The 27,342-nt window shown below is 56.1% G+C and overlaps 4 protein-coding genes across 10 annotated transcripts; all 4 read right to left on the reverse strand.

Annotated features, from left to right (window-relative positions):
• Positions 1–50: 50 nt before the first annotated feature.
• Positions 51–4,645, reverse strand: SIRT7 (sirtuin 7). The gene is made up of 10 exons (XM_049812459.1): positions 4,503–4,645; positions 4,295–4,432; positions 3,554–3,658; positions 2,496–2,566; positions 2,319–2,391; positions 1,731–1,829; positions 1,011–1,247; positions 687–767; positions 442–548; positions 51–341 (listed from the first exon to the last, which is right to left on the reverse strand). The coding sequence occupies exons 1-10, from the start codon at positions 4,596–4,598 to the stop codon at positions 101–103; spliced, it is 1,248 nt and encodes a 415-aa protein (XP_049668416.1). The 5' UTR covers positions 4,599–4,645; the 3' UTR covers positions 51–100.
• A 2,978-nt stretch (positions 4,646–7,623) lies between these two features.
• MAFG (MAF bZIP transcription factor G) lies at positions 7,624–13,819 on the reverse strand. Of its 3 annotated transcripts, none has more exons than XM_049812461.1 (4): positions 13,725–13,819; positions 9,205–9,266; positions 8,720–9,115; positions 7,624–8,135 (listed from the first exon to the last, which is right to left on the reverse strand). In XM_049812461.1, the coding sequence occupies exons 2-4, from the start codon at positions 9,238–9,240 to the stop codon at positions 8,076–8,078; spliced, it is 492 nt and encodes a 163-aa protein (XP_049668418.1). In that variant the 5' UTR covers positions 9,241–9,266; positions 13,725–13,819; the 3' UTR covers positions 7,624–8,075. The 3 variants fall into 3 exon arrangements, with proteins under 3 accessions (XP_049668418.1, XP_049668419.1, XP_049668417.1); XM_049812462.1 differs by lacking the exon at positions 13,725–13,819 and adding an exon at positions 12,500–12,598; XM_049812460.1 differs by lacking the exon at positions 13,725–13,819 and adding an exon at positions 9,413–12,372.
• A 1,780-nt stretch (positions 13,820–15,599) lies between these two features.
• On the reverse strand, positions 15,600–20,881 carry PYCR1 (pyrroline-5-carboxylate reductase 1). Of its 5 annotated transcripts, none has more exons than XM_049812662.1 (7): positions 20,733–20,881; positions 20,573–20,643; positions 20,310–20,489; positions 19,392–19,613; positions 18,897–18,989; positions 18,326–18,489; positions 15,600–18,225 (listed from the first exon to the last, which is right to left on the reverse strand). In XM_049812662.1, exons 1-7 carry the CDS (start codon positions 20,797–20,799, stop codon positions 18,066–18,068), a joined length of 957 nt encoding a protein of 318 aa, XP_049668619.1. In that variant the 5' UTR covers positions 20,800–20,881; the 3' UTR covers positions 15,600–18,065. The 5 variants fall into 5 exon arrangements, 4 of the variants coding, with proteins under 4 accessions (XP_049668619.1, XP_049668620.1, XP_049668622.1 ...); XR_007507515.1 differs by lacking the exon at positions 15,600–18,225 and adding an exon at positions 18,590–18,758 and having other exon boundaries at positions 18,349–18,489; XM_049812663.1 differs by lacking the exon at positions 20,573–20,643 and having other exon boundaries at positions 19,392–19,582.
• A 3,841-nt stretch (positions 20,882–24,722) lies between these two features.
• On the reverse strand, positions 24,723–26,608 carry MYADML2 (myeloid associated differentiation marker like 2). The gene has a single exon (XM_049812449.1). It carries the CDS (start codon positions 26,296–26,298, stop codon positions 25,390–25,392), a length of 909 nt encoding a protein of 302 aa, XP_049668406.1. The 5' UTR covers positions 26,299–26,608; the 3' UTR covers positions 24,723–25,389.
• Positions 26,609–27,342: the final 734 nt, after the last annotated feature.

The following is a 27,342-nucleotide window of genomic DNA, read 5'->3' on the forward strand; positions in this document are numbered from 1 at the left end:
CGCCCGCCCGCCCGCAGCCGAGCGAGCGGGGCCGCCGCCGCCGCCCGCCCCGCCCCGCGCCCGCCCCCGCCGCCATCTTGGGGCGCGTCCCCGCCCGCCCTCAGTTGCTCTTCCTCCGCCGGGCGCCCTTGGCGCAGCCGCGGCCCAGCCAGCCGCCGGGGCGGGCGGGCGGCGGCAGCGGCTCCTCCTCCTCCTCGTCGTCCTCCCGCGGCGGCTCGGCCCCCGGCGGCGGCGGGGGCGGCGGCTCGGCGCCCTGCGGCGGGGCCACCGGCTTCCGCGAGTGCGTGCCTTCCTCCCCGGGGCGCAGCGGCTCGGCCAGCGCGAAGATGGGGTCCCGCGCCCTGCGGAGACAGGGCGAGCGTGGTGGCGGGGCTGCCGGGCGGCCCCGGGGCCGGGTGGCCCCCGGGACGCGGCCGCCGGGCAGGGCCCCGGTCCGCTCACCGGTCGTAGCGTGGGATCTCCAGCCCCAGCTCGGCCATCAGCAGCCGCAGGACGTCGTCGCAGCGGCCGTGCAGCTTCAGGGCAGCCAGGTCGTCCTTCGGGGTCCACTGCAGGAGCGAGACCAGACCCGTGGCTGCAGGCGTCTCCCGGCGGGCAGGCGGGGCTCCCTGCCCCGGGGTCCGGCGCGCCGCACGCCGGCGGCCATTGAGCCCAAACCCTTCCAACCCAGTGCAAAAGGCGCTCACCTGCAGGTTCACGATATACAGCTTTGGACGACGAGTGGGCGGCTTGCTCATGCACCAAAGGCGCGGGTATTTTTTCAAAACCTGCCACAAAACAGAGATTTTCAGTACAGCCAAAGGCACGCGTAACTGCGAACCGTATCAGCGAGAGGAAAAGGAATGTATTACCAGGAGGGGAAAGAGGGAGGAAGAGAGACTATCACAGATGGTGGGCGAATCCTGACACCAGAGTTTACAGTTGTCTGTTTGGGAGGAGACTGCTCAGCACCAAGGTGTATCACCAAGAGGGAATGCTGCTAACAGTCTTCACCGAGTCTCTAAAGTTACCTTTAAGCTGGAACCCAGACAAAGAATCACATCTGCTTTGCTCGCAGCTTCTGTTGCTGCTTCCCAGTTCAGGGGCTGTCTCAACGTCCCCTTCTCCCCAAAGTGGACGATTGTATCTCTCAACTGTGCCCCACACTTGTGGCACATCCTGCCAGTGTGATGCCTGTGCAAGGCTGTGCGCTCCGTCACATCAAATACTCGCACGTACTCTCTGTTGGGTGTACAGGAAGTGCAGACCTGGTGCAGGACGAGAGCAAAAAACCCGTTACATCACTGGCATCTAGCTCGTGAAAGGCCAGGAACCAGCCACTTCTCTCAGAAGAAAAGCACTTATGGGGGACAATAAATTGGAAGCAGTAGAAGGGATCATCTGGGATCAGACGCTAACTTGGAAAAGTTTGGAAAACCTCAGCTAGCAAGTGGAGCTACAGGGAGCCTGTTGTCTATGCAGTAGGAGGGATTTCAGAGAAGGTCTGAGGAAGAGTAGTCAAAAGCAGAAGGCTCTAGCAAGGACAGAGAAAAAGCTACAGAGTTGTACAGAACACTGTTTTGGTGCTTGCTAACTAGTTCACACCCCTCAAACCTGATGGCCTGAAGATACAAACTAAGCAGAGGCTAGCCCTTGTACTAATTCTTCTGGAGCTAGTGGCAGACAAATAGTTTACATCACCTTCTTGGGAGGCCACTAGATAGTAACTTTATCCTGTTCTGGCCACTCACCTCTATGTACATGTTGCCATGAAGCTCAGATATTGCTTCTCGGGGTAACCCACTCCGCAGGTGCAGCCCGTCACAGTTTTGAGACACCACATGCTGCACCTTGAAGAGAACAGAACGCTGAGCTAACACACACGCAGAAGACTCTGAAAGTATTACTCAAATGCAGGTGACACGTATGTCTCCACACGCTCCAAATAACCCCGTACATCAGAGCAGAACCAACAGAAGAAAAGCACGGAGAACAGACCTTTATGAAAGCTAAATGAAAAGACTCCTCCTGCTAAACAGGTCTACTAGGTCTGGCTGCCTTTGTGGCCAGGTCCCCAGACCAGCCTCACCAGGAGGCAAATACGGCATATTAAAGTAAAGGCACCCAGGGAAAAACCACCAGAGCTACAGTCTGGAGCTAGCCTAATGAAGACTCAGCTGTATGTCAGCACAGATGCTTTTTCCTACATGGATTATGTAGCCACCCAAGTGAACACAGTAGTTAGGCAATCTCATGAAAAGCTTTTTTTTCCCCTGTTGGGTTTTATTTATCATACTTAGACAGAGGAACACAAGTGAGGTGCGGAAAAAATATCGTACCAGGTTGTGCTTGTGTAGGCAGGCAATGCTCATATGGGTGAGTGTGGGCTCTGCCTCACTTAGATCTGTAGCCCTGACAAGAAGCAAGAAGAAAAAGAAAAAAAAAAGTTGGAATTCCCATTAACCTCTCTTTCAGTATCAGCTTTCTGCTACACAGCTCAGAGTTTGTCTCCTTACCTGATGGTCCGGCCCTTCTGCAGCAATGTCCATATGCCATTAGGGCCTCTGTAGTCTGGGATTGAAGCTGCCTGTGTTATTGGGAAAGAAAAAACGAGGCCTGACGGGAAGGTTCACACCTCTTGTCCACAAACATTTCAACCTGGTCTCAGCCAGGACAACCGGATACACCTCATTCACGGGTGCTTTTTCATGCACTTCAAGTTTTCTAGCACAGTGGTTCCTCCTAATCCCAGGAAAACCTTTTCCTATGTTCTCTCTCTCTCTAGCATCTCTGCTCCTACCTTGCAGCTCTCATTTTCACCTCCAGTATTTATTTTCTCCAATTTTACCATTATGGAATCCCTCCAGAACTCTTTTTGATCCTTAGCACTTCCCATTTCCCTGCACAAAACCCAATTCTTGAACCCTTCCTTATTTTCACTAGACCCAATTTCTGGTACCTTGCACTCAGCATTTGTTAGCAAAAATACTTGTGACATTAGCACTCATATACCCTGCCCAGAATCATGCTCCGTATCAGCTGAGACTGTAGAAAAGGTAAAGAAAAACAAGGTTCCCATCTCAGAATTCAGACAAAGGTGACATATATCACATTAGAGGAGTCAGAACCAGATTTCCACTTTCCCAAAGGCCACGGAAACTAAACATTTCTTAAACTGTCATTTGTAAGTTCTGATAACCACCAGCTACTCCTACTTGTCCATTAACGCAGACAACATTAATTAGCTAACTTGTTTTTAGGTTTTACACCAAAAGTAGCTGAAGAGACTTGAATGAAGTAAGACTAGCGATATTCTCATTTAAGAAGCACGATCTTCACATGGTCACAGAGGTGATGCAGCCTTGGAATCGCTTGGAGAGCAGGCGCAACCCCAAGACGCAAACTAGCAAACGGCTTGGTCACGGTTTGCAGCACAGCAGTGTTAACATAGCATCCCAGACTCGTAACACACATCACACAGTCATTTAGAAACCACAAAAATAGTCCAAAAACCACCACGACACTCCAGAAGGAGCTCCCACAGCTCCAGCCACTCACCCCCAAAGAATCCTACCGTACTGATCCCGGCTCCTGTATAGATGACAAGGTGCTTGGCATTCCGGACAGCAGCAGCCAGCTCAGTAACCTTTCTCTTTAGCTCCTCTGGTTCATCACATACCTAGAAAACACAACTGAGCAAGTTCACATGTTTCTGAGACACAGTGCATCACTGAATCAGAAGGAACAGGGGGCTCCCTGGAGGTTTAATATGAGCCTAGCCTAGCCAGAGAAAGCAACACAAACGTTATCAGAAGTGGTTTCTAAATAAAAATGGTTTGTGGGTGTTGTCCACGGCAGATCAAGAGAAGAAGCCTCCTGGACAGCAGCACATGCAGATCCTTCCTCCCAGGAGACATGCCCACACAGTGAGCATGCACAAAATGGCGTGCACTTGGAAAACACAGGGATCTGGCAAGCTGCTGAATGGAAGACGACTGTTTCGGAGACAAACTCAGGGCAGACGCCGGAGGCCACAACCTCGGGGCCCAGAGACCTTCCCGGAAACGCGGCACAGCCGCCGAGGCCTGCCGCAGCTCCGGAGCTCCCCCCGCAGTGGTCCAGCCCGGCGACCTCACCCCCCACCCCCGAGCTCAGGGCCGCTCTCCCGGGCCGCGGCCGGCTCCCTTCCCCACAACCACCGAGCGGCGGCTCCGGGGAGGCGCCGCGCCGCCGGGCCGGGGCCTCCATCCCGCAGGCCGGGGCCGCTATCCCGCAGGCCGGGGCCGAGCCCCCCCCGCTCCCCCGGGCCGCCCACCTCCTCCTGCCGCCGGCGCAGCCGTTCGCGCCGCTTGCGGCGCCGCTCCAGTTCCCTGACGATGTCCTCGCTCTCGCTCAGCACCTGGCACTCCTCGGGGCTCCGCTCCGCCGGCGGCTTCCTCCAGATGCGGGACACCTGCCCGGTACACGCGGGTGGTCACGGCGGCCCGCGGCGGCGGGGCGGGCCGGGCCGGGCCGTACCGTACCTGTCTCCGCCGGTCCCGCTGCTCCTCCTGCTGCAGGATCTCGGCGCGCGCCGCCGCCTTCCGCTCCGAGCGGCTCAGGCTGCCGCCGGCCGCCATCACCCCGGAAGCGCCCCGCTTCCGCTGCCGGGCGCCCCGCCGCGGCGCCGCTTCCGCCAGCCGGCGCGAGCGGCCGAGCGCCACTTCCGCCGCCGCCGCCCCGGGTGCCGCAGCGCCCCCCCGCGCCGCGGCGGACCGCGCCCCAAGGAAGCGCCAGGCGGCGGCTGTTTGAAAGCGGTTTATTGTCACGTACAAAACAGCGGCGGCCGCGGCCGCGGACGGACACTATGTACAGCAATAAATAACGCCCGCCCGGCCCGCCGCCCCGGGCAATAACTTAGCAATAAATACCGCCGAACGCCCCGTCCCGCCCCCGGAGCCCCGGGCCGGGCCCCCGCCGGAGCCCCCTCGGGCCAGGAAACCGCCCCGGCGGCGGCCGCCGGCAAGCCCGGGCCTCCCCGCGGCGGGCGGGCGGGGGCAGGAGGGGGTCCCTGCGGCCAGCCGCCCACCCCGGCCCCGCTCTCTGCGGAGGGCGATGCCCGCCGAGGCCGAGCAGGGCGGGAGTTAACTTTACACAATTCACCACAAGATACACAAATCCCCGGGGGGCGGCGGCGCGGGGGGGTCACCCCGGGGGCTCGCTTTGCGGGCGGGGGGTCAGCCCCCCCCCCCCCCCCGACCACCGCGGTAACGGCACCGGGAAAAGGAGAAAGAAAACACGACACCCTTCACAGCAGGAAACCAAACGGACGAGCACCTCAGGAACAAGAACTGTCACACTCCAGAACGCTATATACGAGAGAGAGGTCAGCGTGACGGCTCGGGGCAGGGGTCACCTGGCACGGGCAGAGGAAGCCGGCTGGCGGGGGACCGGGTCCCCCAGAGCAGGACGGGAGACTCCGTGGACACTGCAGAAATAATGTCACTGAGGGCCCAACGCTTCACTGAGAACAAAACCAAAACCAACGCGCGCTAGCATAGGGAAGCAGCACTCGGGGGAGGACCACGTCCCCGCCGACATCCAGCCCAGCACCCGCAGGGCCTGTTTGCTTGCACACAGGCGCCCTTCAGCCACGGCTTTGCACCTGCTCCCCCCTACACGACGGACGGACCCGTCCTCATCGAACGCACTCGGCCACTCAGAGCAGGCTGGGGCCGCGAGCCAGCAAGCGCAGCACAGGGGAGGAGAAAGGAGAGCGTTAACGTCTGGCGGAGTCAGCGCTGCCGCCTGCTCTGTCCTCCCGACTCACGGTCTCACTCCAAAGCCGCACAGTCTCTTACTGGCAACAGCATGGCTGCCACCTGGCCGGCAGGGAAGGACGCGGACATTCCTTGCTGCAGAGTACGACAGAAGCACATTCACCACGGCTGTAGGATTGCCCGTCATCGTCTGCTCTGTGGATGGGGCTCTCCTCACATCACAGCCTCCAGCCCCTGGAGCTCAGTTCCTAACCAGCCCCGTACACAAAACCTTGGCTGCTCACCCTGCTGAGGTCAGGCCTCCGGCTGGGTTCGGAATGGCACTCTAGCCAGGTTCAATCTCAGGCTGGCACCAGGAGGGACAGGGTTGGGACTGACACCCCAGGCCAACCGGAGGTCTCTGTGTTTTGGAACACCTCACCTCTTCCAGGCACTGCGACACCAGCTGGAAGACAAAGGTTAGAGGCCAGAGTTCTGTGCTGAGTGCTGCTCGGTGCGTAACCCATCCGGTGAACAGCTGGGAAGCGGCATGTCGGGCACTTCAGCTCAGAGAAGACAAAGCCCAGGGCTGGGAGGAGGGGGAAGCCTGGACGCAATGTTCTAACCCGCTCCTTGTTCAGGAAGTTCACTGGGAAAAGCATCCCAAACAGCTTCTCCCTAAACTCCCAATCAATCAGAGAAAATCTGATCTCCCCCTCCAGCAGGAAGCCTCCACCAACTACCTGCTCCTCTTCTGTCACATTGCGACTTTCGTCAGGTTTACCTGCTTCTCAGCCCAGAGGACAGCAGTATCAGTTCAGCTACATGAGAAACACATCACCAAAAACCACCCAGTATGGCAAACCACACCTCCCTGCAAGACTGCAGTTTCACCTGTGCCATCCTGATCTGTCCCCTCTGCTCAGGAGACTTTCAGCAGCCAGGAGATCACATGGACTTCACCCCCACGTCCTGCTTCTCTAAAACAACTCAGTAATCAGCTCAGATCTTTGGGGAGGGGAGAGGGGGATCAAAGTGTTTGTGGAAATGCAGCCTGGCCACAAATAGCTTCTCAGCTGTGTCACACAGCTGTAAGTCTAAGCACTCTTCCAACACCCACAGACAGAAGCTGCACCAGGAAAGACAGTAACCGTGCCACAGCTTAATTTTCAGTAATATGCACACACTCAGGACTAGCGCTGGTCCAGCACTGCCCAGAAGGCAGGCAGACTTGCCCCTCTTGTCAGGTGAGCCGCAAGAGCAACACAAGTTCTGACCACAGGATCCAATTCCAGAGTTAAATCCCGTCAGTCTCCTCCTAAACTTGGACAATTCTCCTTTGTGTTACTTCTCTACCACCCTTGCTGGAGGAAGGAAAGCGCAACGTTTTCCCCATTCAGGTAACAGAGTTACTCAGTGTCAGTTGCTCAGCAAGGGGCCCAAGCCGCCCATGCCCCTGCAGCATGCCTCTGCAGAGAAGCGTTTTCTGGGCAGGCATCACTACTTAGTCACACCAGCCATTCATTTTTGCCTTCGAGAACAGCAGCGCCTTTGCCTGTGTGCCAGAATCCTTCTGGAGAATTCGGAGAGATTCCAACTCAATCTCTCGGTCGAGCTTAGGGAAAATGACGGCAGCATGAAACAACAGCACATGGCAAAGGCAGCCACTGGCACCACCACACCACAGCGCCACGCAAGAGCTCAGAGAGCACAGAGAGCGCAACACAAGGGGACACAACGGAAGCCAGCAAGGTCAAGAATAAGTCACTTTTGGTACAATTGCAAAAAGATATCAAACAGGACTTGCCTCTTTTTTTGTCTTTTTCTAAGTTTTATAAATAAAGTCTGATAACTCTTTATAAAAACTAACCTCAGAGCCACAAACAGTTTGCGGGAGGTTCATGAGAAACTTTAAAATTATTTATTTATTAACTTTTAACTAGCAAAGTCTCCGAGAATATTTCGCCATTCATATGGTCAAATATTCTCGCCCTCTCAGATAAAAAAAGCTGACTATAAATACGCTCTCTCTTCTGTCTGATTTTAAACTTAGATAATTTAATAACTCTTAAAACGATGTTTCTCTCTTTAAATAAAGGGCTATTTAACCACATAAACTGGTTGTGTAAACCATCACACTAGAGACACTTGATACCCTCAAAACACGGGAACAACTAGTGATTTTGGTCTTGTTCAGTGCAACACATTAGGCACAAAACCGGCCTGCAGTCAACACGGTACCTTCCCTCCTTCCCCTGGGGTGCTGGGCCCCCGCAAGGGCCCTGTCCCAGCTCCTTCCCCATCGCTGGGGCAGAGGCAGCAGGGCACGACAGCATCTTCCTTTCCACCACTGCTGGTTTACACGGCTAACGCAACGGACGTCTGAAGGAAACCCACTGTTAGGGCACAGAGGGACACCTAGAAAGGAATAAAAACCTATTACACAGAACACCCCAACTGCAACTACGGGTACCAAATGAGACAAAAGCAGCAGGTTCAGGTGCCTGGCAGTCAGGCACCAAGATGCACCACCTGGAAGAGTAATGAAATAAAGCCTTTGGAAGTGACCGAAAATTAGGGTTCCCGGCCCCCAGGAAGAAAGCCTCCCTCCGGACCTTCCCCAAGCCCTTCCGTCGCCCTGCCGTCGGCCACGCTGCACAGACTTTCTTTGGGTAGAAAACCAAGATCTCACAGTCTGTCCCAAGGGCGCCCGAGGGCTACAGACCGCTGGGTGGGAGGCTCTGTCTGCACAGGACAAGGGACGCATCACCACTGCTCATACCAATCTGGACACAACAAAATAAAACTGGAGTGATCAGCAGGCCAGTCCTGGGCCAAGTAGAAGGAACCCGGACCCATGTGGGGAGGGTTTGTGCTTTGGGGATTCCAGGCTGGTTTTGTGCCTAATTGCCCTGCACAGACAAGCTCAGGCAACACTCGCTTCACTAAGACCGGGCGTCCGTTTTGGATTTCACTATTGTGATGACACTAGTAGTAGCAACCTTGCCAGGGACGAGGGGCCCCATACTGGAGGTGAGAGGCCCCCGCGCAGGGGTCACGGGGCTCCGGGCCACGGTTCTGGCGAAGTTCTGGAGAGCCTCGTATTTGGAGCGGAGAGCATCGAGTTCCATTTTCATGCTGGCGTTCTCGGAGGCCAGCTTCTCCACTTCCTGCTGCAGCTCTGCCTTCTGCTTCTCCAGTTCCTCCTTCTGGGTAACACGCTTGACTCTGCAGCTGGCCGCGTAGCCCCGGTTCTTCAGCGTGCGCCGACGCTGCTTCAGCTGGATGATCTCCTCCTTCGACAGGCCCCGTAGATGCTGGTTCAGCTCCCGCACAGACATGGTCACCAGCTCCTCATCTGTCAAGCTGGTCCCATTCTCGCCTGGCTCCCGCTTCACCTGGAAGAGAAGGCAGCACACACTTGTCAAACCTGGAGCGGATGCCTGCACCCGCCTTCCGCACCCCCTTCCTCCATCTGCCGCTTTACCTTCAAGGCCTTGTTTCCTTTGTTGGGGGTCGTCATAACACGACAGCCTTGTCAATCAGGTTCTGGAAGGGAAGGAAGGTCAAGTTAGTCCCCCAAGATGCAGCAGAGCCTGCGACATTCCCGTGGCAGGGTCTAGCAGCAACACCGCAGGCTGCTGCACATCCCACTGCCCCCTCCCCGGACGACGCTCCACAAGCACCTGACTGACCTGGACTCACAAGCAGCAGATTCTGTCCCTGAGCAGAAACTGCTGCCCTTCTACACCCCTACTCCCAGGGAGACTTTGTGGCAATGCTGGGTTTTTTTTTTGCTTGGGGTGGTGGAAATTAAAAAACTAGGAGGAGTCAGAATACACGGAAGCCACATTTTTAAAAATAGCCTGGCAGGCAGCAGGCTGGGTCCAGAGCACGGCTGCTCCAGGCCAGTCATGCTGACTCAGCACGCCGGCACTCGGCGCCTCTTGCTCCCAGCCTCATCCTTGTCACTCCCAAGCACAGCAAGGCAGCCAGTCGCTCTCACACAGCCCCTCCAACAGGTGCCCAAGCACAGCCCAGAAACTCCTCAGGACAAAAGCCCTGCCAGATTCTAGCTGCCCCAAGGACCCAAAACAGTACAGTTCAAGAACACGCAACCCTGGGCAATGAGCACAGAGGAAGCCTTTGCCTTCACAACATGCCTTGCCGGGCATCCTGCGGGATGGGAGAACACCACTGCTGTGCTCACGCCTCTCCAAACTTTTTCTGCTTCCCAGGAAAGCCAGCCCATCCAGGCTCAAGTCAAAGTTCTGCACCCAACCTTTCCCAGGTAACAGAAGGACAACCTGATGCTGCAGCACAAGGAAGCATTTGGGCACACTGGAATCCCATCATAAATTCGGACCTCAGCAGCCTTCACCTCTCCCCATCATGCAAAGCTGACCCCAGCTGTGGGTCTTTTCTGTGAGAAAGTCCCTGTCGGTCCCTGGCAATGTCAGGGCCTAGAACCACCCTCTCCCTCCCTTATCTTCAGAGCCAAGGTATGCTCATAAGAAAACAAAGATTAAGGGTGGCCAAAACTGGAGGAGAACAGACTCCTAAGACAGGACGTCAGAACTGGTAAGAGCAATTCCCAGGCCTGTTGTTACAGTGATTTATACCCAAGCTCCTGTTTCTATCCCTACATACCTCCTTCCCTCAGGCTTTAGTTCAGAGTGCTACTACGCTGCCCAATGAATTCATCCGCTCGGACACCGCTCAACAGACATAGCTGCACCTCCAACTGCCAGGAACGGCACACCTCCTTGAGCGTTCCTGTGCAAGTGCACTCTATGAACACCTCTTTACCTTTTGTCTCTTCGGTGCCAAACAGCCAACAACAATTTTGTCTGCTACTGCTTTGCTAAATGTAAGAGGCACTGATGTACAGTTATAGCCAAGAACCAGATGCACAAGTCAGCAAATACGAATTTATGCTCTTCTAGCAGCTGCGGTGCAGGCTCCCCGCAATGCATCTACCACCTATTAGAGGTGAACGGGGTCAGCATTCCCCAGGACACCGGCAGAGACGTTCCCAAAGCCTCCAGCCTGCCAGGAGGCAGGCTATTTATACCCAGAGGACAATGCTCCTTCCAATGAGATGTCCGCTACAACCCGACAGTGCTGGTGTAGAAAGGGTCACTTTGCTATCCAAGGAAGGTAGCTGCAATGAAGCAGGCTAACACAGGGCAGACAGCACACAAGCGACTGCTTCATAAAATCCATTCTTCACTCTCTGCCACACCGTTGCGTTCCTTTCCTCTGCTCCTACTTAGCAAACAACATGGCTGCTGGGAAAAGGAGAGAAGGCAATAGCTGGGGAGACCAATAATGTCACCCCTGCAGCACCTCTCTGCGCTGTCCTCTGGTGAGTATAAGGAGCCAAGGGCAGGTATGGTCAGTAGGACTACATAAATTTGTTTGCCTGGCGGCACTAAAGAATTTCCAGCTGCCTGGCAAGCACTCAAGCTTCCTTCATTACAGCAGAGCTGAAATAAAACAAACAAGGCAACAAGCGTGCTGCATCAGGCAGGGTACTGGGAAGAGAGCTCCCCAGGGCAGACCGGGGAATCGACAGGGGTGCTCACAGAGTCCGGACCCTGCAAAGGCAGCGACTCATTCCTGCCTTTGCACCACGACTTCTACTAATGCCAAGATGGGGGCAAGAGAGCTAGGAGCAGACAAGAGAAGAGGCTGGTCCCAGACCCTGACAAGAGCAATTTAATTTTGCATGAACTTTTAAGAGTCAAGCAGCATTTTTACCCAGAGGAACCCAGCCTCCTCAAGCAGAAGCCTCCCACAGCCACCATCAAAGCTGTAACAGGATCGTCCCCAAAAGCACCTGGTGATCCCACCTCTCCTCGTCCCCCTTCCCAAGGGGATCAGAATGAGACGCAGCAACACACAAGTCAGTCAGTAGAATGGGAAGAACAACCCCGAGACCAGTTGTTGGCTATTTTCTGGGTCCCCTTTGAAGGATCAGAGACAGGGCTATTTGGCAGCTCACAGAGAGGACACCCAGAGAACTGGCACCAAGACAGAGACCAAACTTGGCCTAACTCTCCAGGCTGCTGATTGCTCAGCTTTTGATAGCTTCCTGAAGAAAGATCACACTGAAAAGTGCCAAACGCAATGACTGCAATGAAGAAAATGCAGCCTCAACACATTTCCCCAGAGCTCAAAAGGCCTGAACTCAGCACAAGCGCAGCCAATTCTCTCCTCAGCTCAAAGGCAGCACAAGGGAGCTGACAGCACCGCGCATGATTCAACGCGGGCCCCATTCTCCACATTCCTGATCGCAGAACCGTGCCACGAGCCCCGTGTAAACACGGTGACGTCACCCGTTCCAGCACAGGCTGGCCCGGAGACGGCGCCGGGAGGGAAGAAGGGAGGGAAGGAGGCCCATCGGTAGGGACAGGGAGGCAGAGGAAGGGGCTGTGCTCCACAACGGGTTCCGCAGCACCGGGCAGGCAGAGGAGCGTGGTTCACTGGCAGCAGTCGGGCATGCCGCATGAGAGCTCTCTCTCCCAGCGTGGATTTCATACTCTGTTTATTTGCTTTCTTGCGAATTAGCTCACAGAGCCCCCTTGGGAATCCAAAGAAATCAGATGACTTCCCCAATTGCATATGAAGTCAGGACAGTGCCTCTCCTGTGCCCACCCAACACCCCCCCCACCCTCCCGTTGGGAGTCCCTGGTGAGCTCACATCCAACCCAGGGCACTTTGACAGCAATTGTTGCCTCAAGGAATCTGCCCACCCAGATGGTTTTAACTCTGCTTACACAGAAAAAGGAAAGAGCTGGCTCTCGGAGACCCCTTCCAGCCTCCTGGTAGCACCTTCCTCGAACCATGCAGCTCAAGCACCGCACGCCCTGGGCAGTCAGAGCCGTCCCCAGCTCTGGACGGCCAGACACCCCCCCCCCGTGCACACACACAGACACTCCGCGTCGGTCAGGCGTTGCAGCCTGCTCCCCCGTCCCACCGGAAAGGTGTGCTTCCCACCGCAGAGGGAACCCACTCAGCTCCGAGGACGCTGCAACGCGGAGCACCGAGCAGACCTCCAGCGCCGCTCCTTGCACCCACCAGGCACCGGGAGCTCCGGCCGGGGTGGGGGGGAGTGGGGGCGGTGGCCGAGTCCGCAGGCCCCTACGGAACGGGGGCCAGAACCTCGCAGCCGCGTCCCCTCGGCCGCCGGCTCTCTCCCAGCCGGTACCGGCCACGCCGAGCGAGCGGCGGGGCGGGGGCATCGGGGAAGCGCGGCTGTCCTGCCTGCGGCCAAGCCTCTGCGCCAGGAACGACCCAGAGCCCTTCGGGGATCCTCGCCTTCCCCGGACCTCCGCCTCTCCCGGTCAGGAGGGAGATCACCCGGCAAGAAGAAAGCCCGCGCCGACGAGGCCGGTCGCTGAGGTCGTGTCCCCCCCGCCCGGGGGCCGCCCGCCCGGCGGGGCCCTCGGACCCGCCCGCGGCAGCGCCTCCGCCCCTCGCGGGAGCGGGGACCCGCTGCGGGCCGGGCCGCGGCGGCGCCGGGCTCCGGGAGGGGAGGGGGGGGGACGACGACACGGGACCCGGCCCGGGGGCAGCCGGTCGGTCCGCAGGACGAGCCGGGCCGGCGGGAGGGGCGGGACGCGCCCATGGCGCCCGCCGGCGGCCCCGGGAGGCGGCGGCGGGGACAGGCCCTAGGCCGGCGGCCCCGCGCACCTGTTGCTCGGCCGCGGGGCGGGGGACCGGGCGGGGCGGGGGACAGGGGCGGGCGGCGCGACGGGCGGCGCCGGGGAGGGGGCCGCGGCCCCGGAACCCCCGCCGTGAGTCAGCGGCGGCGGCCCCGCGCGGCACCCGCTGACCCGCGGCGGCCCCGGCCGCCATACCGGGCCCGCCCCGCCCCGGCCCGCCCCCGGGGACCGGCCCGCCGCGCCCGCCGCCCCGCCCCGCCCGGTGCCAGGGCCGCGCCCGCCGCCCGGGCCGCGCCCGCCACCGCCCACCACCGCAGCCGGCGCTGGCGGCGCTCACCTCCTCACGGAGCCGCCGGGGCCGGGCCGGGCGGGGAGGCCGCGCTGGGAGGGACCGGGACGCCGCGAGCCGCCGCCGCCGCCGCTCACGGACGCGTCACGTGATGTTTGGGTCACGTGGCTCCATTCATGAAGCGCCCGGCGCAACCGCCCCGGGCCTTAAGGGGGACGCGCGTTTCTGTCGGAGGCGGCGCCTTAAAGGGGAGGCGGCGGTGGCGGCGGCCCGCACCGACCGACCGACCGCAGGCGCGGGGCTCCGCCCGGCGTGTAAGGCCCGCCCGGGAGCCGCGGGGGATCCCTGATCCCGGCCGGTGTCGCCTCCTCCCGCCGGCGCGGGGCAGTTCCCGGCCCGGGGCGAGCCCTGCCGCCGCCGCGCCCGTCGCCCCGGTGGATCGGCAGCGAGGGGGTCTTCCGGCACCTCTGGCCTCGGAACCGGCGGCCGGGGCAGCGGGAAGGGGGGGTGGCCGCCTGCCCCGGGCTCCCACGCGTGTTAGCGGTGTACAGCGAGGAACAGCCGCGCAGCAGGAGCAGGGGGTGCCGCTCCCCCCGGGGGTGCCCCCCCTGTTCCACGCCCTTCGCTGAAACTTGGCCCCAGCGCGGAGGAGAGCCCGGCTGCCCGCCCCGGCGTGGCCAGCAGCACCGGCGTCCTCTCCCCCGGGGGGCCCCACGCTCCCTTTCAGCTGCATCCACAGTTTCTTAGAGCTGCTGAAACTGCACAGAGGAGCAAGGTCTCCACCGAAAATGCTGACTTAAAGAGGAAGGCTTCGCAGCAGCTCTCCTAGGCACTGGAGACGGTGCCGAAGCAAGCCTTGGCTGAAAAGCGTCAGGACTGGGGCTGGCTCTTCTCCTGTGAAATGCTGCTCTCCCAGATCGTGCCTGGCTTGCTCCACATGTGTTTCCACCTCTTCTGCTCTAACTGTGGGTCCGTAACACAGGAATACCGGTGCCTACCGCATTTACTGCTGTGCTACAAGCAAAGCAGGGCTGACAAGATGAGTACAGCAGACAAGGACGAGGGGACAAGTGGAAGGTGCTGCGATGAAACTGGGCATATGGGAGTTAAGGCAACATCATGGAGAAAGCACGCTCCTAAGGAGGTAGTCTGGGCCCTGCGCATTCAGCAGCAGCACCGCTGTTCTCTGCTGTGCACGCAGGGACCTGAACGCGAGTCCTGTAGGGCTCTTCTGTAGCCCTTGACAGGCTAGGTTTTCCATCTGCTGTGGTGGCCAGCTCAGTTACAGGCCTACAAGCATCTAGGAAGTTCATCTATAGCTCTGCCTCTCTGGGGGTGCGCTGGGGCAGTCAGTAAGTCTCCCTGCAGAGAGGCTCAAGCTCAGCCATCCTACCTTTTATTCTCCATCATACTTTTATCAGGCAAGTTGCAACACTTTCTGCAACACTCCCTTTCATTTTGCATCAGCCAGCACTTAAACCATCTGACTTCCAGCTTGGCCTGTCTGTGCAGGGTATTCACAGCCTCAGCAGGGAAACAGGAACATGCGGCACCCACTCGCCTCCCATGGTATCTTGTATGCAGTGGCAGAACCGCTAGAAAGCCTAAAGGATTGGGATACTCTGAGAAGGATTAACACTCCAAGTCCCTCATGTCAGATTTCAGCCAGGCAGCTTTCCTCCTCCCATTCTCTTTAAATATCTGAAAACTGGTAGCACAGGGTGCTAGGATAACTTTTATGTTGTTGCTCAGGAACCATGGGTGACAAGGAGAAAGAGGCCGATACGCTTCCCAGTCGCATGCCCAGACAAACCAGTCTCAAAGACAGGTTTGCAGCACACCTGAAGCGCACTCACTGTGAGCAGCAAGGACCCAATGGCAACTGCCAGGCGGAAGAGATATACTTGGTCCAAACAGCGGGGAGTAGCCAGAGCTCTCTGTCAGAGAAGCAGTTTATTATGTAAAGAGGAAAGAGGAGTAGCCATCTGTCATGCCTGTAGGGTCATGCCCTGCTACCAGCCAAAAGCCTAACGCTAAAAACACTTTTAACATTACTAGCACCTTTGGCAGGCTCTGCAACAATACGGAAATGCTCTTCCTGCATCACCTGCATGTCCAAGATTCCTCAGGAGACAATAAGCCCATGTGAAATATTCATCTTTTACCAGCACTCCCCCAGTATACCCCAAGGTAGAATACAGTATGACAATTATCCGCCCAAATCCATTCCATCCCCTCCAGCCTGTTGCTCCCACTGAAGCCCCATAAAAGTGGTAGGGGCAGCTTGCATTCTTTGTGCAGTTTTTTGACTTGGGATAGGACTCGGGCTCTGGGAGAAAAGTAAAGAGGCAAGGAAGCTATGCGGGGACATTGGCTATAAAGAAATTGCAGAAAGCAGTAGATGCAATCTTCTCTTTGCTGCTGCTCTGCTGCTCTGGCTCCCAAGACTGTGCCTGAAGTACAGGTTAACCGTCCTTCTAGATGATGGGCTATAATGCACCTTCTCTCCAATTAGAGCATTGGTCCCTTCTGCCCTTTCGAGTCTACAACCCTCACTCATCCCTTTCCCCAGTGGGCCCAGGGAAGAGAGGTGCTGCGTTGCCCTCGGTGCCTGCTCACGCCTGGCCTGGCACTCAGGGCTCTGCCAGGCAGCAGGAGGGGTCGAGCAGGGCCGCCCTCTGCTTGCTGCTACAACCCTGACCAGATTCCTTCCCTCACAAATACTGGAGTTTCAGGGTCAGAAGGGACCACTGCTCCTGGACCCATACTTTGCTGCTGTTTCTTGCTCATAAATTTGAGTCAGACTTGGGTAATTGTCCAGACCAGAAAAGCAAGGGTCTTCCACCTCTGCAAAAACATAGTCATCTGGATGCATTTCACCAAGCAAGTACTTGTTGTTGGACAGGCATCAGGCATTCTCAAGTCCTCCCTGAACCTCTTTTGTGTCAAGCAAGGACTGACTTTCCTCCTAGGTGTCATGCAGGACAAACTAGGTGAGATGGGACAAGATCTGAGCTGCAAGCCAGAGTAGATGACTTCAGTGTTTCCCTTTAGTCTTGTATTCTTAGAACTAGGAATGCAACTGCATGAAGCAGCCCTGAACTTTTTCTAGGTGTTCTCCCCTTCTAGCCATTAGCAGTGCAACACCTTCAGAGAAACAGGAAGAAAAAAGAAACAGTCTAGAAAACACCAGAGAGACAGAACTGTGCCAACACAAGGTGACACTGAGGGCTGCTGCACTGGATTTCACCAGCCCAGGGGCTCTGCTGGGAGAAGTGCTGTCTGGAAGGGACAACCAGTCCACCACAACACAGCTGGATTGCACAAACCAAAGCAGAGCAGCCACTGTCAACAGGCATCAACACTGAAACACCAAGAAAGAGGTACAGCCTGATGCAAGGAAAGGTGCTGAGGAAGACCCCTACTGCCATGCAGTAGCTCAGCAGCTGAGTACAAAACCCTGCTTGAGTCTAAGGGAATGGTACAGAAGGCAGCTTTCTCTGGAGGAGGTTGTCCTTGACTTCAGCTCTGCTCCCGGCTGCTCCAAAGCAAGGAGAGCATCGGGGAGCACAGTGACGCTGAAACATATCCATGGGCACGTGGGAGCAGATTCTGCCCATGGAGAGCATGAAGAAGTGTCAGAGACAGAGGGAAAAGGGAGCACTCACCACCCCTCCACCTGCCCAACCACCCAAGCAAGGCTAGCAACAAAGGAGGGACAGTGAGAGCAGTTCATGGTTCCCCAAACCAGACAGAGCAGAGAAAAGGGGTGGCCAGCAAAGAGAGAAACGGAGTGTGGTCCAGAGGTTCACGCCATCTGTCTCTGAAAGTCAAGGCAGATGGGGCAGAGGCACTTTGGTCCCTTCTGAGAGGTGCTTTAGGGCCCAGCCTCTAATGTAGTGCGCAGCACTGCATTTGTGTGGCAGCACCTGCTCTAGCTAGTAAAGACAATGACAAGACACAAGCTCTGACAGCAGATGCAAGACGGGGCAAGAGGGGTCTGGGCCTGGTTCAAACCTTTGAAACCAAAAGGCATTCTGAAACCTCTTAAAAAAATCCTATTAGAAACCATTTCTGCATGGGACACCACAAACACTGTCTGAGTCCTAGAAGCATCCAAGGCTTCTGGACAGACAATGCCCTTGATGAAGGTCCAATGATGGCATCACACTTGCCCAACAGAGAACAGCAATGCCAGGGACAGTTTGCACCAACCCCACTACAGGTTATAAGACCCTATTCTACAGTGTTGCAGTGCCCCACAGCTGCTGCAAGCCAAGAGCCAGGTATGGGGGACACCAACATTCAGAGCGAGCATTCTTCCTTGGACAAAAAAGCAAGGGCATGGAGGAGACTGATGTTCAGCACAGCCAGACTACAGCAGCCTGGTCAGTTGTTCTTGCAGCTGGGGCTCTTATTGGTGAACAGACTGACTTTGCTGGCAGATGCCACAGACAGAGAAGGAGACTCCAGCTTCACCTTATCCAACAAAGTCTTCTTTATGGCTGCTGGGGAGATCTTCTCTTGGTCTGCCAAATGCTGCAGCTCCCTGCAATGGGGTGGTGGGAGAGAAAGACATAGCAAAAGGAAGAGACAGGGAGTGTGGGGGGCAAGTTTTGCTGGCTTTTTAGGACTTCGTAGCTGCCCACCTTGTCCGGATGCAGGAAGCCTCCACAGCATTGATTAGGAGTGAACGAAAGCCACCGCTCTCCAGGAAGTGCAGGGCATGGATGGTGGCTCCCCCGGGCGAGCAGACGTTGTCTTTCAGCTGCCCAGGATGCTGCTCAGATTCTAACAGCATTTTGGCAGCACCCTGTAGCAAGGAAGAGAAAACAGCTGCCAGAGCTCTGACTGAGGAACCGACTGTCAAATACTCCTGTTCTCCACTGCGCAGAGCAGCACCAAACACTCACAGTGGGCAAAACTGGGTTCCTGCCCGAAAGCCATTAGCAGGCTGCCAAAACACTTTTCAGAGCTGAAAAAGCCTGCAGAGGAGTCATGGTGCCCCAGGCCCCAGCTCCCACACCACCACCAGCGCCAGCAGATTGCTGCGGACACTTCCTACGTCCCATCACCGGGAACCTGCGTGCAGTCAAACCAAATACGTTTTTTAAATTAGATTCAGTAAGAGGACTGAGATTATTTCAAACCGTGATGTGCAGAATAGTCTGCACAGAGCAGGCACAGACTCAAATGTGTTCTGGAGGAGGAAGTACTGACCAGCAAAGCCTGTGCTCCAAGTCGAACAGCCAGCCTGCGGGGAAGTCCCATTTTCACTCCCCCATCCGCCAGAGCATCCAGAGCAGTGAACGCCTGAGACCAGACAGAGGAAGAAGGTGACTGAACGTCTCTACTCCAAAACGGATGCCTCCCCCTTTACTATGCCGGGCTTCCCTCCCACTAGTTCCAAAGCAGGAGTGGGGGGAATGAGAGAAATTCAGCTGCTGGGTCATACTAATTACAGGCCCACATTTTGCAACATGAACACACGGACACTGCCTGATGGCTATGGACTTCAGACTCATCCGACTGGTAATGGACTTTTGTTGTTGACCCAAACTGGTTATAAACTGGATACCTGGATTACATGTCCCATAGCAAATGTGAGTGATCAGAAAAACAAGAATTGACAAACTGAAGCTGCACAGGCTTTCACTGCATGCGAAGCCTACTGCTCTCCCCAAGACTGTCACAAGTTGAGGAAGTAGCACGTACATACGCAGGGCCACTGCCACTGAGCCCTGTTACAGCATCTATCAGGTCCTCTTCCACCTCAGTGCAGAAGCCTACACTGGCCATCAGTTGTTCCACAAGCTTCCCATCCTCCACATCCGCATGAGTCCCAGTGGCATAGACTGTAGCACCTTCCCGGACAATCACAGGGGTGTTGGTCATGCACCTGATCACTTTTGGTGTGGGGCAGAAGGTAGAGAGTTTCTTAGGGCAGAAAATTATTGGACACAGAAGAAAGAAAGAAAGAAAGAAAGAAAGAAAGAAAGAAAGGAAGAAAGAAAGAAGGAAGAGACACAAATGAGCTTTAGTGCATATTTGGCATACCAAACAGGCTGTCTAGGAAGGGACTCCCCAGGGGCAAGAACAACACAAGCAGAGGGAAAAGAGAAACTCCTGTACTCCACACTCTCTGCTCTGAGCCAAAGCGTGCAAAACTTAAATGTGAAGTCTTTCATAGTACCAGCACATGGCAAGCTGGGCAGAGCTGCTGTGGGGAACAACACCCCGAACGCCTCATTCCCACATCAGCTCACGAGTCTCCAAAATAGCTCCTGCAGACACTTAGCACAGAGTCTGCAGAAATTCAGGGGAAATTCACCTCTGTTGAGAGAAAAGACCTGACAGCACCTCGTGTAATAAAAGAGCTGGCATAAAGTCTCCTATAGCTTTTTCCGATGAGGACGGGCAACGGTGACCCAAAGCAATGGGTCGGCCACAGCAGTGATTTAGCCCTGGGCAGCACAAGTGTCGCCCGTCCCTCGCATCAACTCCGGGGGGCTGGAGGAGCGGGACCGCCTCAAGGCCAGCTCCGGCACGGTGCTGCCCTGCGGCAGACGCCTCCCGGTACCGGCCGGCCGCTACGGCCCCAGCGGACCCCCATCCCCCGCCACCCCTCCTCACCTTCTCGATGGAGCTGATGGTGACGCCGGCTGCGCAGGAGACCACGATGTGGCGGGCCTCGATGTCGGGGCCCACTTCCTCCAGGATGAAGGGGATGATGGGGGGCTTCACGGCCAGGAAGAGGACATCGCTGCTCTTCACCGTGTCCTTGTTGCTCACCGTGAAGTTCACGCCCATTTTCTGCAGCGGTCGGGGAGAAACCGGGGCCGCTGTCAGCCCGGGGCGGCCCGCCGCGGGGAGCGCCGCCGCCCGCCCTCACTCACCCGCAGCCCGCTCACGGTGGGCAGGTCGGTGTCCGGGGAGCTCGCCGTGATCTTGTGCGCGGCCAGGACCCCTGCGAACGGCACCGCGCGTCAGCCCCGGCGGCTCGGCGCCGCCATCCCCGCGCCGCCCCCCCGACCCCGCGCCGCGCCACGCGCCCACCTGCCGCCGTGAAGCCCCTGGCCAGGGCGAAGGCGAGCTGCCCGGCCCCGATGAACCCCACGCTCATGGCGCGGCGCAGCGGGGAGCGGCTGGTCCTGCACGGCCCTGCCAGAGCCCACCGGCGGCCGCGCCGCCGTCCACGTGGCCGCGCGCCGCGCCGGGAGGCGGAGCCGCGGGGCGGGGCTTCGGAGCGCGGCAAATCGGCGGGCGGCAGGGTGGTGCCGCGCCGGCCCTCCGCCACTCAGGGACGGGGGGCACCGCCCCTCGGCACCGCCCCTCGTCCGTGAGTGGCGGAGAGCCGGCCCGGCACCACCCTCGCCAGCTATTGGGGCAACCGGCACACGGTGTTGCATCATTCGCAGCCTACGGCGGCCGCGCGGGGTCAGCCACCGCGCCGCCGCGTCGCCCCACCAGGGGGCGCTGCTCTCCCGCCGCAGCTGCGGGGCCGGCGGCGCGCGCCCTTCTGGAAGCTTCGGGCGCCGCCGCGTGCCCTGCGGGGCCGCCCGCCGCCGCGCTGAGGGGCTCCGGGCCGCCGAGCGGGAGGGGCCCGCCGGACCGCGGCCGCCCTCGGTCAGCGCCTCCGCCACCGGCTGTCCCCTCCGGCCTGGTGCCGGCCGTGCCCGCAGGCCGGGGTGGCAGCGGGGCGGGCGGGCTCCAGCCCTTGCTAGCGGCCGTCCCGGGCGCGTCCCTGTACCCCACGGGGCCAGGTCTTAGTCGGGCACGGGAGGCGGCTCGCCATCCCCGCGTGTCCCTGCCTCCGCTCCGCGCTTTGTGGAGTCCCTCTTGCCCTTCCTCCCGGCTCCTCTTCCTCCTCGTCCGGCCAGCGAGTGGGTTCTACCTCCCCAGGGAAGGGACCCCGAAGCGCTTCGCTTCTCCTGCCCCTGCGGGTCCTCGTCTGGCTGGCGAAGGGCTTGGGCAGCCGTTGACCCCGGAACAGCAGCTGCCTCGCTGTCCCGGCATTGCCAGCGCGCGGTCTGGGCCGGGGGATTCTCTGTGCCTTGCCCGGGACGGCAGCTCTCTGATCCGGCAGCTGGACGAGGGATGGCGGCGCAGCTGCCAGGCGCCCGCAGCGAGCGTGGCGGCTGCTGTGCGGGAAAGCGTGGGCGTTCTCCGGTGGAAGGCGTGTTCGGCCCCAGCCGTGGCAGGAGCATGAACGCGTGCTTTGTGGGGATGGCCCGTGGTGTGGCTTCACTTGAACGTCCATAGTAATGGACTGTGGAGAGACCGAGATGTTTTGAAATACGTCGCCATAAAAACCAGGCACCAGGCAGTGCTGTTTTCTGCTAAATGTAATCTTACTACACTTGCTTGCTTTTTTTCCTCTCCTTCGGCTTTTTTCCTACTCCTCCATTGACAGAAATAAATCTCGGTCTATCTCCTGCGGATTAATGTTCCTAAACATCATCTTTTGGGGCTGCAGAATGCCAGTCTCCAGAAAGAGAAGGGAATAAGAGGGACCCAAACTAAAACCCAACCCATTAAAGATTGAGATTCATATATATATATATTTATATGCATATATTTCAGGTTGGAATTCTTTAGGAGCTGTCTCTATTGGCTGCAAGCACAAATCCATAATTCTAAATGACTGCTTGTACATTCTGACGTTAGTTTACCAAAAAAGTTGAGAATGATTGGTGTCTTAGGAAGCCTGTTTTATGGCAAGTTACTTGATCGTGATTTATTAATTAAGGGGAAAGACAAGCTCTGGAAATAAAGGGTTTTTTAATTAACTGAATCATGACGGGGTAGGTTGTTAAAATCGTATTAAGCAGATATCAGATGTTCTCTGTCCTAGATTGGGTAATCTCATAGTTTCCAATGGTTAGTGAGTGTTTAACCACTGAAGCATGAGGTTTTGATTTTTTTTTTTTCTCCTAAAAGAGTGGATTGTTGTCCACACAATCTTTTTTTGCCATTTTGACCATGCTAACATTTTTTGCTCAGTCTTTGGCTGGCAGATGAGAAAGCTAAATCTGAACACGCTGTTCTTGGCAATGAATTGTCTTTCCACTCCTCCAGTCAGTGGTATCATGATTTCCATGTTAAATTCTATTTCCTCCTCATTGTGAAGGCACTAGATTTTACCCCCATTGTTTCCCAGTTAGCTATTTCTCTTGGGCCTTTATGTCCCTGGCACTGTGTAAGTTGCATCAACTTGTGCAATTAGCAGATTTTATCATATACCTGCTAGTTGCTCCTAGCTGGTGTAAAATCTTCATGGCAAAAAGGAAGCAAATGCCCATCTGAAGAAAGTGTTAACCTGCTGAGGATCTTTCCAGCAGACTTCACTACCCAAAAGACTTGCAGCGCCGTCTCTGGGGACAAGCAGCCCCTGCCTGCGGGGCACCTGCCACTGACATCCCACTCCCTGGCCTCCACCAGCCCCCTCAGAGCCACGCCGGGGTCTGCAGGAAGGTGCTTTTGCACAGCAATATTCCTGGGGTTTACAGGTTTTAGTTTTATAACAGAAGCCATGATGGTTCACAGTCACCTATTTGATTTTTAGTGCTCTGTAATAACAAAAAATAAGTAATTTTCAAGTGTGACAGCTTAATTTGTCCAGGTTGATGGGTTTATAAAGAATGCATCGTAAATGCTTAAGGTTCCTTTTGTGTGCAGTGGCTCTCTGTACACTGCCTCCTCCAATACAAACGGATTTCTTTTTCCAAGTTAGCATTTCTTATTTGTACAAGCCCTTAAGTTGTTTGAGTGGCAAGAAATAAAGTGCTCTAATATCCCGTTTTGTTTCTATAGTAGATAGTCTTGGGTCTATGCCCTAGAACAAGCTGGCCAGCCTCTTGTTGGCCCATTATCTTCCAGACTTCCTGCCCTTAATGGGGACTTGTGGAAGAGGAAAACCCCTTGGAAGGCTGTTCAGTACATTCCCGTTATGCCAGATACTGATTTCTGACCTGTTTCATGGGCTAGTAATTCCCACTGCTAAAGGCAGGTTCTGACTTGGTAGCAGAATTATCTAACGCAGTCTGTACCAACAATCTTTTTCCTTTGCTTTTCAAACCCCATACAAAGCACTGATGAAAAGTAAGTTTCCTTCCTTTTTCCTGAGTGACTCTGCTACAAAGAACGTCAGTCAGAGGTCTCAGCCGTCTTGAGTATATACTTTTTTGGGTCTGCGTTCAGGCTTCATACATCAAAATAAATTGAGCTGCGCTTTCTGGCAGAAAGCAGAAGGGCTATGTCTGGTGAAATAAAAGCTGTGTGGAGACCAAGATGAAACTATACAGATCTCTGGAGATGTAGTATGTAAGTCTGCCATTCAGCTTTATTTTAATTTGGTTAAAAAATAAATCTTGCTTTTGACAGTCAGCTACTTTAGATTTTAATCAAACCTATCTAGTCTGCATGCTTTCTGCACAAGTACTCAGACTGCTTTGGTTTCTCACTGGATCAGAAATGAAGGACATTTCTTCCTATTAAGCTTGAAATCTGAGCTATGCAGTGTGGGACTTCAAAGTGGGTGTTATTTCAGGGGTGGGTCAGAGAAATGCAGCTCGTTGGTGACACAAAGAGCTCGGGAATCCTAGCGCCTGATCTGGTCTGAGGCAGTGCTCCCAGTTTGTTACCGTTGTATGCAAGTTTTGGCATGTCCCATCCGTGTGTGCCCCCCACCCCCCGCCAGGTTTGGTCTTTTATGCAGCACCATGAAATCAATTCATCTCTGCATCCCCTTCCTCCCTCCCCCAAGAATTTATCTTTAAGCTTCCAGAAAAAAAATTCTTGACATGAGTGTAAAACAGTGGCATATGAACTGAGACAAAGCATGTGCCAAGGTACCTTCTGGTCCTGGTTGAGCGAGGATGTCAGGTTACACATGGTTATTTTGCAGTTGGGCTCTGTTCTGCACCCTGTTTCTTGGCAGTAGAGCCCCAATTTTGCAAATTTTCATTTCTATAGTGACTTAGTTTTTGCTAAATAGGAATGTCCCATGCTTCCCCCCCCCCCCCCCCCCCCAAGTTGCATGCTTGAGGATATCCTTTTTCTGTGCTACACAGCAAAGGAGAGGAGAGGAGAGGAAGGGAAAGGACTGGTAGTTTTCAAAATACTATTACAGCTAGGAGGTTGTTCTCAGAAACATCCTGACTGGAATTTCCCACACTTGCATTTCATGTCTCACCACACAGCCCAAACTAACCCAAACTCTGAGGGATTGTTTTTCATCTCCAGAACTGGTGTTCCTTGATGTAGCTTTTAACTTTCCCACTTCCTGGGTAGTCACTTGATTAAGGTTAGGCGTTGGTAACAGTTTCAAAATCCTTGGTGTCTTTCCTAATATTTGGCTCAGTAATCCAGTAGCCTGCAGACCTGCTGTTGCAGCAGCGAGCGTTTCTGCCGCCTGGAGATGAAAGGCCGTTTTCCGAACTTTTGAGCTGCATCATTTCTTCACTCTGGCACCAGGCGGCTGAAGCAGATGTTGAATGATGGAGGAGGTGGGCTTTTCCCAGCGTCAGCTGCAGCCCACCCACTGCAGGTCGTTAATTTGCTGGTCCGGCCAGTCTTGACCCTGAAGTTTGGTTGATGGTTCTTGTGCACCTGCCTGATCAGCACCTCCCTTCCCCGCATTCCGTCTCCTGCCGCATCCCCGACTGCTGTTGCTTACGCTGCTGGGACGGCTTTGCAGCAGCAGACCCGCATTTCAGAGGTGCGAGACAAAGCGGATGCGCTGGGAGTACGCCAGATCCACGACGTAGAGCAGCAGGTTCACGTAGGTGAAGATGGCGATGACCAGCTGGCTGTCCCAGGGGCACTTGCCCTTGGCGCAGAGGCCGGGGCGCCGCGGGGAGCCGTACTTGCTGTCGAAGCAGAACACCGGCCAGATGACCGCTGCGCTCATGTACAGCAGCACAGCCCCGAAAGTGTAGATGACCACAGAGCGCTCAAAGGGGAACCACAGCAAGGCAGTCTTACCTGTGACGCTGAAGGCCACTACCACCACTGTCACCACAAAGCAAAAGCTGTAGACAGCCACGCACCACTGCGTCGCCACGTATTTGCTATACTGGCTGTCGTTCACCAGCGCCCCAAAGATGATGCAGGCCACGAAGGCCTGTACGATCTTCAGGAGCCCAGAGATGGTGGCCATGTAGCTGGTGACTTGTCCCGGCTTTGCCCTGGTTAGGAACACCTCGGCGGCATACACGACAAACAGGAGGCCTGCGAAGACGCTGGCTGCGATGCGAAAGTCTCTCACCTCACAGCCGATGGGGTAACAGCCGAGCTGGACAAAGTAGAGCGGGTAGATCACTGCGGCCGTGACAGACATGAGCGTGGCGAGCATGGCAAAAGCAGCTGTGAAGTTTCCCCAGGAAATGGTCAGGCAGCTGTGCAGATGCGTGAATTCGCAGGTGATGATGAAGACGGTGATGGCGAAACAGAAGGTCCAGACAAACATGCAGAAAGTGCCATAGGCCGCGCTGAATCCCCCCTGGTGGGCTACCAGGCTGAACGTGGTGCATCCAAACGTCATCTGCAGCAAACGAGCTATTCCCACAGGGGATGTCACAGCAGCCGTGTTCAGATACGGTCCTCCCGTGCTTTCCATCATCTTTCCAGTCCAGCAAACAATCCACTTAAAGCCCCCCCCAAATGTCCTTTCAGGGTTCTGCTCCTTCGTCCTGAGTCACACCTGGTACTGGATCGGTAGAGCGGCAGCTCGAATCCCTGACTTGTCTCTACCAGTATCGGTAGGTGCTGCGTGTGACGCTGAGTGTGCGTTTCTGGCAGCCTCTCATCAGCGCAGACTTGCCGGCTGCAGGGAGGTTACTAGCTGGCTCTGCCCACTGGCTGCAATCTCAGGGTGCTGCGATCAGTTCGCTCCGCTTTCTCAGGTCTGAAACCTGCCCCGTGTTCTGTCCTTTCACCGTCTCCTTCCCCACATGATGGCGGAAAGGATCACTTTCTCCCTGGAGGTTGACATTTATTCCATTTTAGCTCTGCAGCTGTAGCTCTCTGCTGTGCTGTTTGCAGGAACCTAGGAGTATAAATAGGGGCTATATTAATAGTTCTGGAATGAGTCCTGCCCCCTCCTCAACTGCCATGAGCGGGTGTTATTTAACACTGAAACTGCAAGCTCTGTCAGAGGCTCTTGATTATCCTTCTGCTATTCCTCTAGAAATGTTCGGGTCACTGGAACGCTCTTGTTCTCCCAGCAGCCGCCCCACACCATGGGGGCTGTCTGTGGAAGGGGGCTGCGATCCAGCCACACTGCAGAAAAAGGAGCCAAGTCCTGCAGACCAGACCCAAGGCCCCCTGAGTGGGGACAGAAGTCCGAAGGCATCACTAGCCCTATAAAAGGATTTAGGCTAGAGGCTATGATAAAAGCTGACTCACTTTGCTCCATTTGATCTGGAGCAGTAATATATGTACCTGCTGTGAAAGGCCCTGCTGTGCTTTGAGCATTAGTGAGAGCATGCGGCTGTGAGGATTTTGAGCACCCGTCCTCACTATCTCCTTAAACTCTTCCCTGTCTCTCTTTTACTTATATGGGAACCAGTTATTCTTGTATCTCTGAAAGCCAAAACCAAATACAATTGTAAAAAAAAAAAAAAAAAAAAAAATAAAAAATTTGCTTTGATATTCTTAACTCTGT

Source organism: Accipiter gentilis, chromosome 10 (assembly GCF_929443795.1).
Source record: "Accipiter gentilis chromosome 10, bAccGen1.1, whole genome shotgun sequence".
Lineage (NCBI taxonomy): Eukaryota > Metazoa > Chordata > Aves > Accipitriformes > Accipitridae > Astur > Astur gentilis.

Coding starts and splice junctions, on each gene's coding strand:
- SIRT7 (XM_049812459.1), bottom strand. CDS start 4,598: ATGGCGGCCGGCGGCAGCCTGAGCCGCTCGGAGCGGAAGGCGGCGGCG. Junction 2,567..3,553: donor CAGGAGCCGGGATCAGTACG/GTAGGATTCTTT, acceptor CCAATAACACAG/GCAGCTTCAATCCCAGACTA. Junction 2,392..2,495: donor CAGAAGGGCCGGACCATCAG/GTAAGGAGACAA, acceptor GCTTCTTGTCAG/GGCTACAGATCTAAGTGAGG.
- PYCR1 (XM_049812662.1), bottom strand. CDS start 20,799: ATGAGCGTGGGGTTCATCGGGGCCGGGCAGCTCGCCTTCGCCCTGGCC. Junction 20,644..20,732: donor CAGGGGCTTCACGGCGGCAG/GTGGGCGCGTGG, acceptor TGCCGTTCGCAG/GGGTCCTGGCCGCGCACAAG. Junction 18,226..18,325: donor GCTTCCTGCATCCGGACAAG/GTGGGCAGCTAC, acceptor ACCCCATTGCAG/GGAGCTGCAGCATTTGGCAG.
- MYADML2 (XM_049812449.1), bottom strand. CDS start 26,298: ATGATGGAAAGCACGGGAGGACCGTATCTGAACACGGCTGCTGTGACA.
- MAFG (XM_049812461.1), bottom strand. CDS start 9,240: ATGACGACCCCCAACAAAGGAAACAAGGCCTTGAAG. Junction 9,116..9,204: donor AAGGAAACAAGGCCTTGAAG/GTAAAGCGGCAG, acceptor CTTCTCTTCCAG/GTGAAGCGGGAGCCAGGCGA. Junction 8,136..8,719: donor GGCCCCTCGTCCCTGGCAAG/GTTGCTACTACT, acceptor ATTCCTTTCTAG/GTGTCCCTCTGTGCCCTAAC.